The following is a 13,244-nucleotide window of genomic DNA, read 5'->3' as shown; positions in this document are numbered from 1 at the left end:
AATATTGGTTTTGTTGGAATTTGGGCATCTTCTGAAGTCGTTTAAAACTTGTTTTTCTCCAAGAGCCTTAAAGAAATATGACTTTAAAAAAAAAAAAAAAAAAAAGAAACTTTCAGTGCCATAACTGCTGCTGTTTATTGCATATTAGAATAACATTTTGTACAGAAGTAGCTTTATATTTGAACCAACAAGTGTCAATGTGTTGTCTTGAGCTACACAGTGACTGTCACTTTTATCACTATATGGTCCCAAAACTTTTTTGCTAGAGTAAATGTTGATACACGGCTTCTTTTTAACGTTACACTGTCTTGAAATTTTTTTGTAAAGGAAATCCTCAAAAGATGTTCCATAGGTGTAATGAGTAGTTTCTAATTATTTAAACTAAAAAAATAAGTCAATTTTTTACATACTGTGCTGATGCTACTCAGTTTATTTTTAGATAAGCGAAACTTCCAGTTGTCCAAAGGCAATAAAAACACTACCACAAAGATGAGACTTTAGAAAAATGTTGATAGCACACAGTTGCTAAGACTGATACACTGCCCAGCTCTCCTGCAACAACTTCTTCCTAGAGAAGAGAAGAAATCTAGTTAGATGTTCGGTAAACACTCTGAAAACAATTTGTTCATTACACATGAGATTTCTGTATAGAAATTTCTACAGTACATAGTGTTCCTATCCCTTCCCAAGCCACCAGTCCTCCATTATATGGGGGAAGTAAATACAGACTTGTGTGCTAGGCTTAGTTACTCAGTTCTCATTTAAAAATACCAACCTCTATCTGCTAAATTAATGTTGTGGTGAAGTACATGGGCCTTTATTTACCATGACCTACTTTTCCATTTCTGTAACCCCAGCCCTAACAAACATAAACTTGCTCAATTGAAGATGAAGACACTCATGCAAAATTATAACATTTGAGGGATATTTTATATACTCTCCCATTCCCCAATGTGTGCTTGGTATATAGGAAACTTGTACAGACTCAAAACAAGCCTTGGGCTCCTGTGCTATCGTCCAGGCTGCCTTGCTTGCCAGTTCACCCCTATGGCTCCCCCTCATCCCTGCTGTAAACTGGACTCCAGCTCTGGAATCCTGATCCCTTGCTGCCTAAATCTATGGAACAGTGCAGAGAAATCTATGGAACAGTGCAGAGAAAGATGGAGAGCAAGAAGCACTTACAAGCAGGTTCTGACAGGACAGATGGGGAAATAAAATGCTGGTCATCTGCCTGCAGCAAAATGTCAAATTCTATGCAGAAATGATTAATTCTGTGGTCTCTCTGAAAAAATGCCAAGTTGCATAGCTTTGGTGGCAAGAGTCCAAAGGGTTTTGAGATGAATGGGGGAAGTTAATCCTCTAATTGTTTCAAATGGTAAGCAGGCAGGTGACACTGCATTGGTTATACTTAATTCATGCTCACAATAGCTAAAGATTTAAATACTGAGATTCTGGATCACAACTCCAGAATCTTAGCATCCAACTCCACGGCCAGTGAATTTGCTGCATAGAATACATAAAGCCCTGCTTAAAATATTGTACTTGGTCCAAACCACACAAATTTTATTGTCTCAGTTGCTGGTATTGGTTGTCTGAATCTTAAAAATAAACTACTGCCGCTCTATAAAATACAGTAATAATTTTCATTATATAATACTGAGCCTTTATGTACATATATTGATTGACTATACCACCACCAACAGTTAATCATAACTGAAAGATTTATCACTGCAGTCAAAATACAGATGTTCCTGTGTATAGGAGGAGATTACCAGCACTAGTTACTTCTCATTGTCTCTACCTTGAATTTCTAAGTGCACAAGTAAAAATTTGAGATAGGAAAAGCCTGGCATAATATCTGAATGTATCTCCAGAATATTCAGCCAAACTGCAACTATTTATTGATTTCTGATAGATGGTTATTTTCCCAAATAGTGACATTTTTATTCTTTAACATAATTAAAGGGTATGAATGTAAGTTGACAAGTGCCTGACACTCAAACTGAAGTCGAGGGTAGCTGTAACTATTGTGCACTTTGTAGATTTAGGACCTGATTTGAAAAATACCATTATGCTTTTAATATGATTTTCTTAAATAGATCTTAATACAAGAATTCATGCAGTTACAATTAGCTACAAATCTTTATCTTCTTCCCATAAAGCCAAAGGGTAAAAATGTCATTTTACTTACACTTCTTTCTTGAATATTTCCAGTGTGATATTTGCATCCTCTTCATAAGACAAATCCTGAGTACTCAGCCCCAAGGTTTTAAGAGCTATAAAGGTTTGTTTTAAAAGAGAGAATCTTTTTAAACCTTGACATACAAATCCACAGAAATCTAATTTTACATCCAAAATGGACTTACTCCTTTTTTCTAATTGAATCACAGTGATCTAGCTGGTAAACAAAATATAACTTTTTAAGCTTACCAACTCTAATATTAGATTATTTTTAGACCTTATTGGTTAAATATTGTGTACAAGAGCAGAGGAGGTCTCTCTTTTTTTAATTTTTTTTTTAAGCAAAACAAAAGTTTTGCAATAAGTAAATTAATTTTTTTCTATCCAAACTAAATTCTGATGGGTTGAGAAATTTCTTTGAAACACACTCACATTATTTTGAACAGCAACCTTGCATGTTATAGCTTAAACATTCTGTGCTGTATTAAAATTCTCATTTGTAAGTAATTAAACAAAAATCTAAGCAAGGAAGACAAACCTCCTTTGTACTGCACTAAAGTTATGTAGCCTTGACTTGTAGTGTCCAACATATCAAACATAGCATCCAAATTTGATTCATCCACAAGATAAGGATACTCCACATCAGTTAGTTTTGCAAGCTTCACTCTTTCCAGAGCCTGTATCAAAAATTCTCTTGGTCTTTCTGTAAAAGAATAAAATTAACAGATCTTGTTGATAGAATACATTTTTTAAACTAGGTTTATTAATTCTTACCATTAAATGCAAAAACAGTGAACTACAGTACAGTAGGATTTATTCTGATTTTGTCTGTACTGTACCAGCAGTGTAAACTTCACTGAAGATAACCAGATTAAATTTGTTTTTACACTAGTGTATCAATTGTTCAATCCCATAATTAATTAATATAAAATACTCATTCTATAAATATTAAGTTTCTGACAATATCAAGGAAATAGAAGTTATGTCAAAACTGTTGTTCACCTGCATGCAAGTTCAAGTTTCATATCAGATTCAATGCAAACAACAGAATAGGAAGTGGCTGCTATACCATTAAAGGTTATCTTCCATTGGATGCTGTGTTAAAAAGCTGTGCTATCTTTCCAGGTTATAATTTAAAATGCCATAGCAGTTAATGAAAAGGGCGAGGAACAAATAGATGTTCATATACTATACTGCTGAATGCTCTAGATCAGCGGTTCTCAACCTTTTTTTACAGAGTACCACTCGGGTCAGGTACAGTCGGGTCAAGTACCGCTTCACCTGCCTGTACCTGGCCAGAGTAGGACTCGGTAAAATGGTGGGGTTGCGTGGAGGGATCGATGCCCTCCGCCGAAGCCCTGCCGCTGTTTCCCAGTTTTCGACGGCAGACAGGCAAATGGGTTTCGCGGCAGGGGGGTTTGAATTCGCCGGCAGAGACCTTTTGCGGTGGCGGCGGGGTAGAAGATTCGACGGCGGCAAGCTTTCTTGGCGGAGGCAATGGGGGGGGGGGATTCGGCAGCAGCAGGGTTTAACGGCGGCAAGGGGAGGTGTTCGGCGGCAGCAGGGTTGAGCGGCGGCGGCAACGGGGGGGGATTCGGCGGGAGCAGGGTTGAGCGGCGGCGGCAACGGGGGGGGATTCGGCGGCAAGTTTTCCCTCGCGTACCACCGAGCCGTCTTCCGCGTACCAGTGGTGGTACACGTACCACCGGTTGAGAACCCCTACTCTAGATAAATTACCTATAACTAAAGCAACTCCTGGTTGTCAACAAATGTTCCACCTCTCAGTAAAACAGATTCTAATATGCAAGGCTTATGTGAGCAATTGTTGCATGCACTATGGCGACCACATTTGATTACAGTCCCTGAATTTAATGCATTACTTTGTAAAATACTTTGACACCTTGAGTGAAATCCTGGCCCCCGGGAAGTCTATGGCAAAAAACTCCCATTGATGTCAGTGGGACTAGAATTCCAACACACGAGTATAAAAAGGTGTTACATAAATCAAATTATATTTACTGTATAATGTAATAGTTGGTTATGGGGTATTTTAGTTGTATCATTTTAGTGTTACAGTAATTTTTATTTTGTATACACAATAGCAACTAAGAAAAAAAAAAAAAAAAGAAATTTTGAAAAATGTCATGATCAGTCACTTTATTTTAAAGCTTGCTTTCAGTTACTTTATAAACATATGCTGACTGTCCCCTACAGCCTGGCAAAGGGGCAGTGGGGCAAAGAGCTAGCTTATAACCAAGGCCCTGTGAACGCTATAGGGCACATTAGATCTAAGTTATATGACAAGGCCCCCAATTATTTAACAGAGTTGCACTGAATTCTGCAGCGAAGTACGTGGTTTTGTAAACATTTAACCTTCAGTTTTAATGAAGTAATTCTAAAAAAGAATTGAAATGTGAAAATGTATCACTAATCCAGCTAATAAAATTTGAAGCATAGTAGGTTCCTGCAGAACATAAGCACTTTAGAGGCATGATGTTCTTTGGAAAGACAGCTTTTTTAAGTGTGTTATCAATAAAATGATATCTTAAATCGGCCATTGACATTTCTCATTACATTTACAGCTAAGTATCATACGGTCATAGGAAGTGATGCAATTAAAAAAAATAATTTACAATATTTTAATAGAAATTGTATGGAACCTTAAATCTGCTAACAGTATGGCTATACTTCACATCAGTTGTGGCAGCATGTACGCGTTGGGGAGATGCATGCCACAATGAAAAGCAAGTTGAATCCACACTGCCATGTGAAGCTACGTGCAGCAGTGGAAGGCTCATGCAGAGGGGAGGCAGTGGGGGAAGGCTTCAGCTTAGGCCTGGTCTATACTTACCGGGAAATTCGGCGGCAGTCGATGGGAATTACGTAAGCTACATATAGTATCTTGCATAACTTACGTCGACTTCCTAAATTCTCTTCTGCGTGCTGTCTCCACTACGCTGAGCCAATGGGAAATGCGTACCCATTGACACAGCACTACGCTTTTTTTGGAAGATGGTTTTATTGAATTGACTTCCAGATTGATTGATTGATTGAGCGGATCTTCACTTCTGCTCAGTCAATCCGGATAGATAGATCTGATGGCAGCAAATTTTAGACAGGTTTAGAGCAATTGTATAAATATTATTTGGCCTTTGGGTTGAAGAAAGGAATTTATGGCTAATTAATGTCCGGTGATATCCTGCAACAATGATTCTTCTTTGAGTGCTTGCTCATGTCGATTCCAAGTAGGTGTGTACATGCCACGTGCACAGTTGGCTGCAAGGTTTTTCCCCTAATGGTACCCGTAGGGTTGGCTCTAGTGCCCCCTGAAGTCATGGGGGCCCTGTCAACCCTCCATCTCTTCAGTTCCTTTTTACTGCCTATGATCCTCGCTGGAACATCACTCTCTTGCTTTGTAAGTTTTTTCCCATTGTTCTCTAGAAGTACCTGTAAATATTTGATAATTAGTTTAGTGTAGTTGTAGGATAGGAACAGTTTACTTCTGCTTATTGGATTCCTTTTCCCCACCCTGGGGCTTGAAGCCTTGTGGGTCCTGTAAGAAGCCTATGCCCAGGGACAATCCACATTCATCCCGCCTCAAGTGCTGAGGAGAGAAACACTAATGAGATCGTTGTAAGATTTGCAGAGGCTTCCATCCCAGGACTTAAAAGGAAAGAAGCCAGAGAGTCAAGTTTTTACTGATAGAATCAGCCATCAGGCCTATGGAGCAGAGCCTGGCAGAGCAAAGACTGCACCTCTGCATCAGTATGGAGTGCTTCGGTGTTGGTGAGGGAAGCGGCGCTGAAGAAGGACTCCACGCCTAGAGACTCCTGGCACCAGCATGTCTCCTCGGCACCGAAGAACTCCGCATGCGGAGAGCTGCAGTATCCTTCGCGCTCCCTGGTGCTGCATAAGAGACAAAAGAAGACAGGCTGGGGACGGTCGCCGACACCAAAATCATCGGCACATAAAGGCTTGACAAAAAGTGCGACACGCACCAAACCACTTGAACCCCGACCTGCAGGCATGACACCATCGACTCTGGCCCCATGGAGGGGTTTGTCAAGTTTGGGCCCACTGGACTCCCTGCAGAGTGATAGGCATGAGGAGGAGTTGCAGCTCCTCTTGAAGCCAGAGACTTTTGAGGCGGCGAAGGAGCTTATTGAGGGCATGACCCCACCACTCCCACCTAGGCATGACAGATCAAGAACCGGCTCTGAGAAGAGCCATGGTGCCATCCAGGGCCAAACCTGCCATGATGGCAAGGTCGTACTCCCCGCAGCACTGCTCCCCAGCAACATCCAGTAGCACACCTCTATGATCCCCAGGGAGTGAGCGGTTCTCCTCTGACTCCGAAGCAGAGTCATATACATTGAGGAGGAGCCAGCATCGCCCTAGCAAACGCCAGAGAGTAGAAGTGGCGCAGCCCCTCTTGATACTGTGGCCCCCCTCAATGGCAGATGCCAACCTAATGGCCCCATTTCAGGAGATTGCAATCACTCACCTCGGACTTCAGCCCCCGTCCATCCCACGGTTGCCGGTATCTTAATACGTAGCACTGGAGAAGGCTCTAATCCAGGCACCAGGCCTGAAACCGCCTTTGAACCCAGCACTGCGGACGAGGGACCAGCACTGTACAATCCTTTGGGTGCCAAAGGGCAGGAAACATCAGTGATGCCAGTCAGAGCATCATCCTCTTTGTCCCCCAAAGAAGCTGTGGCAGCAGGAGTGGGTGCGTCTATGGCAGATGATAGCAGGGCTCATCAGGAGCTGCTTTGTAGGATGGTGCAGAATATGGATCTCCAGGTGGAGGAGGTCATAGAGGAAGCAAACCCTGTGGTTGACATCCTTGCCCTGGAGGGCCTCTCAAGAGTTGCTCTGCCATTGATAGACTATTTGGGATACCACAAGGTCTTTATGGCAAACACCTGCCTCTCTACCTCCCACCATAAAGTAGGTAGGAGAGAAAGTACTTTGTGCCTCCAAAAGACCTCTACACCCACCCACCCACCCTCCAGCGTGTCTCGTGTTGGTGGTCACCAATGAGCATGAGAGGCAAGGTCAACAAAGCCCCTTGCCAAAGGCTAAGAATGCTAAGAAACTGGATCTCTTCCATAGGAAGGTATACTCTATCGGGGGGCTCCAACTTCGTATTGCGAACCAGCAAGCCCTCCTCAGCATGTACACCTTTAATTCCTGGCAGTCCATGGCAAAATCCAGTCAGTACCACCGGACTCAGCAGTGGCGAAGACTTGACTTCAGGCGGCCTTAGACGTGGCAACTGTGGCAGCTCAGCTTCTGGTGTAGCCATGAGAAGGAACTCCTGGCTCCAGGCCTCCCTCATTAAGACCAAAGGAAAAGTCCTGTATTATTAACTGAAGACCAGCCCTATTCTCATCATATACTGACTCTAAGCTGCACTGCTTGAAAGATTCTTGGGCCACACTGGAGTCCCTGGGCCTGCATACTCTGGTGCCCCATAGGAGACACTTCAAGCCGCAGTTCACACCTTGGTTCTACCAAGGCCAACCTAGACAGGACCTCAACTGGAGAAGGGGCAGAAATAATAGAAGAGGCCTTCACAACCCTTCTCTAACTAGGTCTCTGGACAAGCAAGGCAATCCTCAGTGTCCAAGCAAAATTTTTGAGGCTGCGCCCAAGGACGGCGCACCAATCAGTATCCTGGATCAACCCCACCTTTTATTTTCAGACTGACTATCCCACTTCTACCATGGGTGGTCCCAGATCACATCAGACTGATGGGTCCTAACGCACGGTGAAACTGGGATACTTGCTCCAGTTTTCACTTCTCCCACTTTCCCATCCTTCGTGTCCTTCTTTAGGATCCTCTCTCACAAGCAACTTCAGCAGGACCTAAAAGCTCTTTTAAGAGTAGGAGCAGTGGAAGAGGCTCCTAAGGACCTAAGCAGAAATGAATTCTACTTCCATTATTTCATAATCCTGAATGCCAAGGGCAGCCTCTCTCCCATTCTGGACCTGCAAAACCTCAACAGATTCATGAAGAAGCTGAGATTCTGCATGGTCTCCTTGATTTCCATTATCCCATCTCTGAATCCAAGTGATTGGTATGCCGCCCTCGACTTGAAAGACGCGTACTTCCATGTGGCCATCTTCCCAGGCCCCAGGAGGTTCCTCCGATTTGTAGTCAATTGGGCCCAATACCAGTTTGCGGTCCTGCCCTTTGGACTATTGTATTCACCAAATGTGTGGCAGTAGTCGCTGCATTTCTGAGAAAGAGGAGAGTACAACTATAACCTTACCTCACCGACTGGTTGGTCAACGGATGCACCAGAGAACAGGTGGAAGCAGATGTTGGTCTGATAAGATCTACCTTCGACAGTTTGGGCCTTATGGTCAACGAAGAGAAGTTGATTCTCATGCCCGCCCAGAAGGTAGAATTCAGCGGGGCAGTGCTAGCCTCAGGTCAGGCCAGGGCATCCCTTCGTGACATCAGAGAGGGCTTAAAATGTTATTCTAAATACCATGGCTTGGAATTGCCTAAAACTGCTGGGGCACATGGCAGCATGCACTTACATCGTTCAACATGCAAGGTTATGCCTCAGGCTGCTACAAGCATGGCTAGCCTGTTTACCATCCAGCTTGGGACAACACAGACAAAGTAGTTTTGCTCCCCTTTGGTGCTAGAGACCCTAGACTGATGTAGTAACCCACACATTATAGTGCAGGAGTACCCTTTTCTGCACCTCACCCTTCACTGTGTCTGGTGACAGATGCTCCAGCGATGGGTTGGGGAGCTCACCTCAGGGAGCTAAAGACCCAAGATCTTTGATCCCAGGCAGAATTCTTACTTCACATCAATGTGAGAGAGCTGAGGGCAGTTCGCCTGGCCTGTCAGGCCTTCCAAGTAGTGTCTGTCAGGACCAATACTATCTTGTCTTCCAAGGTCATCTGGAAGATAGTATTAGTCCTGAAGGATGATACGACAGCAACGTTTATATAAAACAGAGAGGGTGGAGCATTCTCCTCTCCCCTGTGCCAGGAAGCTGTCAGACTATGGGACTTCTGCATCGTTCAATCAATACACCTGGAAACATTTTACCTTCCCCAAGCTCAGAATGTGTTGGCTGACAGCCTCAGCAGATCCTTCCTCAGTCACAGCCAGAATCACAGCCCCCAGGTCCATTGCAGATGCATTTCTTATCCCATGGATGGATCAACTGTGCTATGCCTTTCCCCTGACTCCACTCATCCATAGGGTCCTGTTGAAGATCTGGCAGGAAAGGTCCACTCTGATTGTGATAGCCCCTGCCTGGCCTCACCAGCACTAGTACACCACATTCCTTGATTTGTGAGTGGAAACCCCGATCACTCTATCTTTGCTCCTGGACCTGATAACTCAGGAGCATAGCAACCTTTGACATCTCAGTCTGGAGTCCCTTCACCTCATGGCATGGAAGCTCTGTGGCTGAACCCCATGGAGCTTATGTGTTCCGAATTGGTTAGAGAAGTCCTCCTCGGCAGTAGAAAACCTTTCACAAGGGCCACTTACCTAGCTAGGTGGAAAAGGTTTTTGGTTTGGGCTGTGCAGAAAGATATCCCACCCAGGCGGACATCAATTCCGACAATCCAGGACTATTTGCTACTTCTGATGCATGGGCGCTATCTGCGTCATCAATTATGGTCCACCTGGCAGCCATTTCAGCATTCCATCCCAAGGTGGCAGGCTGCTCGGTCTTCACTGACCTTTTAGTTGGGCATTTTCTGAAGGGTTTAGACAGACTGTACCTTACTACGTGCCAGCCTGCCCACCAATGGGACCTCAGCCTCGTTCTGTCAAGGCTTACAAAACCACCCTGTCACTATGCCTACTCCTCTGTCTTTCCTGGAAGGTGACCTTCCTGCTGGCCATAACTTTGGTCAGGAGAGTATCAGAGTTCAAGGTGCTCACCTCAGAACCCCTTTATACAATTTTCTTTAAGGATAAGGTGCAACTTTGTCCTCACCTAGCTTTCCTTCCAAAGATGGTTTCCCAGTTCCATGTGCACCAGGACATAATCTTCCTGGTTTGGTACCCCACACCATACGTTAGTAGGTGGGAGTGTAGACTCCCATTTGCTGAACATAAGGCATGCCTTTTATATCAAAAGCACCAAGCCTCTTAGGAAAACAACACAGCTCTTTATAATAGTGGCAAATAGAATAAAGGGGCTACCTCTTTGTTTCACTCTTCATGGATAAGCTCCCACATGAGGGCTTGTTACAACTTGGCAACTAGGCTTGCCCCACTGATAAAAAACCCCTTTTGTGAGGGCACAAGTGTCCGCCAAAGCATTCCTGGCCCAGATACCAAGCCAGGACAGTTGTAGAGTGGCAATATGGTCATCTAGTCACACCTTTGCTACTCAGTTCATTATTACACAACAGGCTCGAGCTGATGCCGCTTTTGGGAAAGCAATGCTTCATTGGGTGGGTATTTGAGCTCTGCCCCCATCTTCTACATTTGGGGTTGGAAGTCACCTACTTGGAATAAATAATGAGAAAGCACTTGAAGAAAAAATGCTTCCTAACTTTCTGCAACGGTTGTTCTTCAAGATTTGGTGCTCATGTCCATTCCACGACCCATCCTTCTAGCTCTTTGTTGGAGCTACCGAGCAAAAAGGAACAGAGGAGCAGCAGGGGCCCTTCATAGGGCCCCATGAAGGTACAACGCCAGGGGACACTGGAGCTGACCCAAAGTGTACTTATTAGGGGAAAAACCTTCCAGTGCATTGTGTATACACCTACGGGCAATGGACATCAGCAACACATCTCGAAGAACAAATTAGTAACTGTTTTTAATCAACAGATGCACAATATGCTGGATGTAGTTTGTGATATAACTTCCCTTCAAAGAATGTAGAACAAATCACACCGTTCATGCACGTCGCACTGGCTACTCATTTTTGTAATAGTACGGGCTGAGGTCCCCACCCAGGGATCAAGGCCTGGAGTGTGCTAGGTGTATAAAGGAATAAAAAAAATGAATGTGTGCTAGAGTGCATTTACACTGTAGCTTAATGACAAGCTGCAGCAGGTGTGTTCAATAGACTGGGTTAAGAGGAGGCGGGGAGTAGAGCACGTTTACAGACGCAGCAGGGTCACAGCAGAGGGCAGCGTCCTACAGGTATCAGAAGGGAGGGGAATGTACCCTCCTCAGTGCTGGCTTTTTCCATCTGGAAGGGGTGAGCTGGGAAGCCACCAGCTGCACGTGCGACAGTGGGCGCAGGTGCCCTGAAGCTCCAACCCGCCCTCCCCCCAAACCAACGCTAGCGGGTATTAACCCCGAGCACGGGGGGACGGGGGAGACGGACTGTTTTCCTTTCAGCCAATCCCGATCCCCGTGCAAACCTGGGGATGGCACTTTAGGGACAGTTGGGTCGCGCTGCAGCGGGTGACGTAATAACGGAGGTCGGCCTGGGTCTCAAGCCAGCCGCGCGTTTCCGACGGACATGGGTCCTCCGCTGGGCGCAGCGGGCCTGGTCTATGGAGGGCCCCCCCGCGCGCACCGGCCCCGGGGCCCGCAGCCTAGCTGGGTTGGTGCCGCGGCTCCCGCCTGCCCCCGCACCCCGTACCAGGCCGGTGGTAGAGCAGCAGCGCGCTCAGGTTGTGCAGCAGCTCCGGGATCTTGTAGCGCTCCAGGTACTCGCGGCCCTGCTGCTCGCCCGCCGCCGCCGCCATCCTGCGTCGCTAGGAGACCGACCACGCGCCCCCCCTCCCCCCACACCCGCCACGTGACCCGACTGGCCGGCCGGGCCCGCTGTGGGTGGAGCGGGGCCGGCGGCCTCGCGCAGGGAGGGAGGCAGCCAACAGGCGTGTGCCGATGGCGGTTGGCTTGGTCTGCAAAGCAGCAAGGGAAACGGGGGCGGAGTCGCTTGCGCCCACTAGGGCCCCCCCAACGTGATGCACCGCGGCGTGAGGCGCGGCTGCCGCCGGGCCCGGGGGGGGGCCTGCTGCCGGAAGGGCGCGGGCGGGAGGCAGCCGCGAGGCGCCGCCACCTAGTACGTCGGTGGCAGGGCTGAGGGCGCCTGGCAGCAGCGCCCCGCCGGCCCATGTCAGCGGCCTCGACAGCTACCGCCACGGGTGTGGCGGGCCGGGCCCCGTCGCCGCAGTCCCTGGACCACGGCGGCTGGACTCAAATTAGGCCACGGCTTTTCTCAAGTGCGGTGCCCGGCGTGGCACTGGCTGCGGTACTGGAGCTCGGGCCTGCCCGGCGCTGCGTGGAGACAGATGGTGCCGCCCCCCAAACACACGCCTGGTAATACAGCCCGCTACGGGCCTTTTGTCACACATGCATTACTGCGTTGGCTCACATGCAGTGTGTGTGCTCCAGTGCAAAACCCAGCTCCCAGCGGGCGATTAGGGCCTATTGGCGTAGATGAGGCCATTCAAAAAGGGATAAGGACACGGGGCACAGAACGTGCGCCTGAAGGAGCAGAGTTGGATGAAAGCGCTGTCAAAGGCAACGCAGAGTGGCTGGAGCAGTAAGGCGAAGCCAAAGGGGACAGCATCTCAGTACTTCAAAGATGGGGGAGGGGGAGGGGAGAGTATAGGGCTATGGCAGCAGAATGACCAAGACGGCTGAGGCTGGAGTGTAGTGTTTAACCAGTACAAGCTCATTGCAGCTCTTGGTGAGAACTATTTCTGTGAAAGGGAAAGGCTTGGGCACCACACTGAGTGGTTCTAGTGCTCACAACGTAAATCCATGGCATTCCCACTCCTTGAACGTTTAGAACGTGCATACAGTTCCGGCCAGCCACCTCAAAAAAGTTATAGTAGAATTGGAAAAAGTACAGAGAAAGACAACAAAAATCATTCAGAACAGCTTTTCGATGAGGAAAGATTAGAGACTGGGACACGTCAGCTTGGAAAAGTACTGACTGCACAGGTATATGACAAAGGTCCGTAAAAATCATGGATGATGTGGCCAACGTGAATAAGAAGTGTTATTAACTTCTTCATATAGCACAGGGGGTCACCCAATTAATTATGTTTAAAACAAACATAAGGAAATACTTCTTCACACAACCCACACTCAACCTGTG

The 13,244-nt window shown here is 46.6% G+C and overlaps 1 protein-coding gene across 1 annotated transcript; it reads right to left on the bottom strand.

Moving 5' to 3' along the window:
* Positions 1-116: 116 nt before the first annotated feature.
* Positions 117-12,360, bottom strand: EFCAB10 (EF-hand calcium binding domain 10). The gene is made up of 4 exons (XM_067564483.1): positions 11,775-12,360; positions 2,720-2,884; positions 2,192-2,276; positions 117-568 (listed from the first exon to the last, which is right to left on the bottom strand). The coding sequence occupies exons 1-4, from the start codon at positions 11,878-11,880 to the stop codon at positions 526-528; spliced, it is 399 nt and encodes a 132-aa protein (XP_067420584.1). The 5' UTR covers positions 11,881-12,360; the 3' UTR covers positions 117-525.
* Between the last annotated feature and the right edge of the window lie 884 nt (positions 12,361-13,244).

This window comes from Emydura macquarii, unplaced genomic scaffold (assembly GCF_026122565.2).
Source record: "Emydura macquarii macquarii isolate MOO-44397 ecotype Brisbane River unplaced genomic scaffold, CSIRO-AGI_Emac_v2 contig_2636, whole genome shotgun sequence".
In the NCBI taxonomy this organism is placed as follows: domain Eukaryota; kingdom Metazoa; phylum Chordata; order Testudines; family Chelidae; genus Emydura; species Emydura macquarii.
The sequence above is the reverse complement of the archived record's forward strand: the minus strand, read 5'-3'. Positions and strand labels throughout refer to the sequence as shown.

What these genes read in the sequence shown, in the direction of transcription:
- EFCAB10 (XM_067564483.1), bottom strand. Translation starts at nt 11,880, where the DNA reads ATGGCGGCGGCGGCGGGCGAGCAGCAGGGCCGCGAGTACCTGGAGCGC. An exon ending in GCTGCTCTACCACCGGCCTG is followed by an intron (nt 2,885 to 11,774) that starts GTACGGGGTGCG and finishes ATTCTTTTACAG; the next exon opens with AAAGACCAAGAGAATTTTTG. An exon ending in TTTAGTGCAGTACAAAGGAG is followed by an intron (nt 2,277 to 2,719) that starts GTTTGTCTTCCT and finishes AAACCTTTATAG; the next exon opens with CTCTTAAAACCTTGGGGCTG.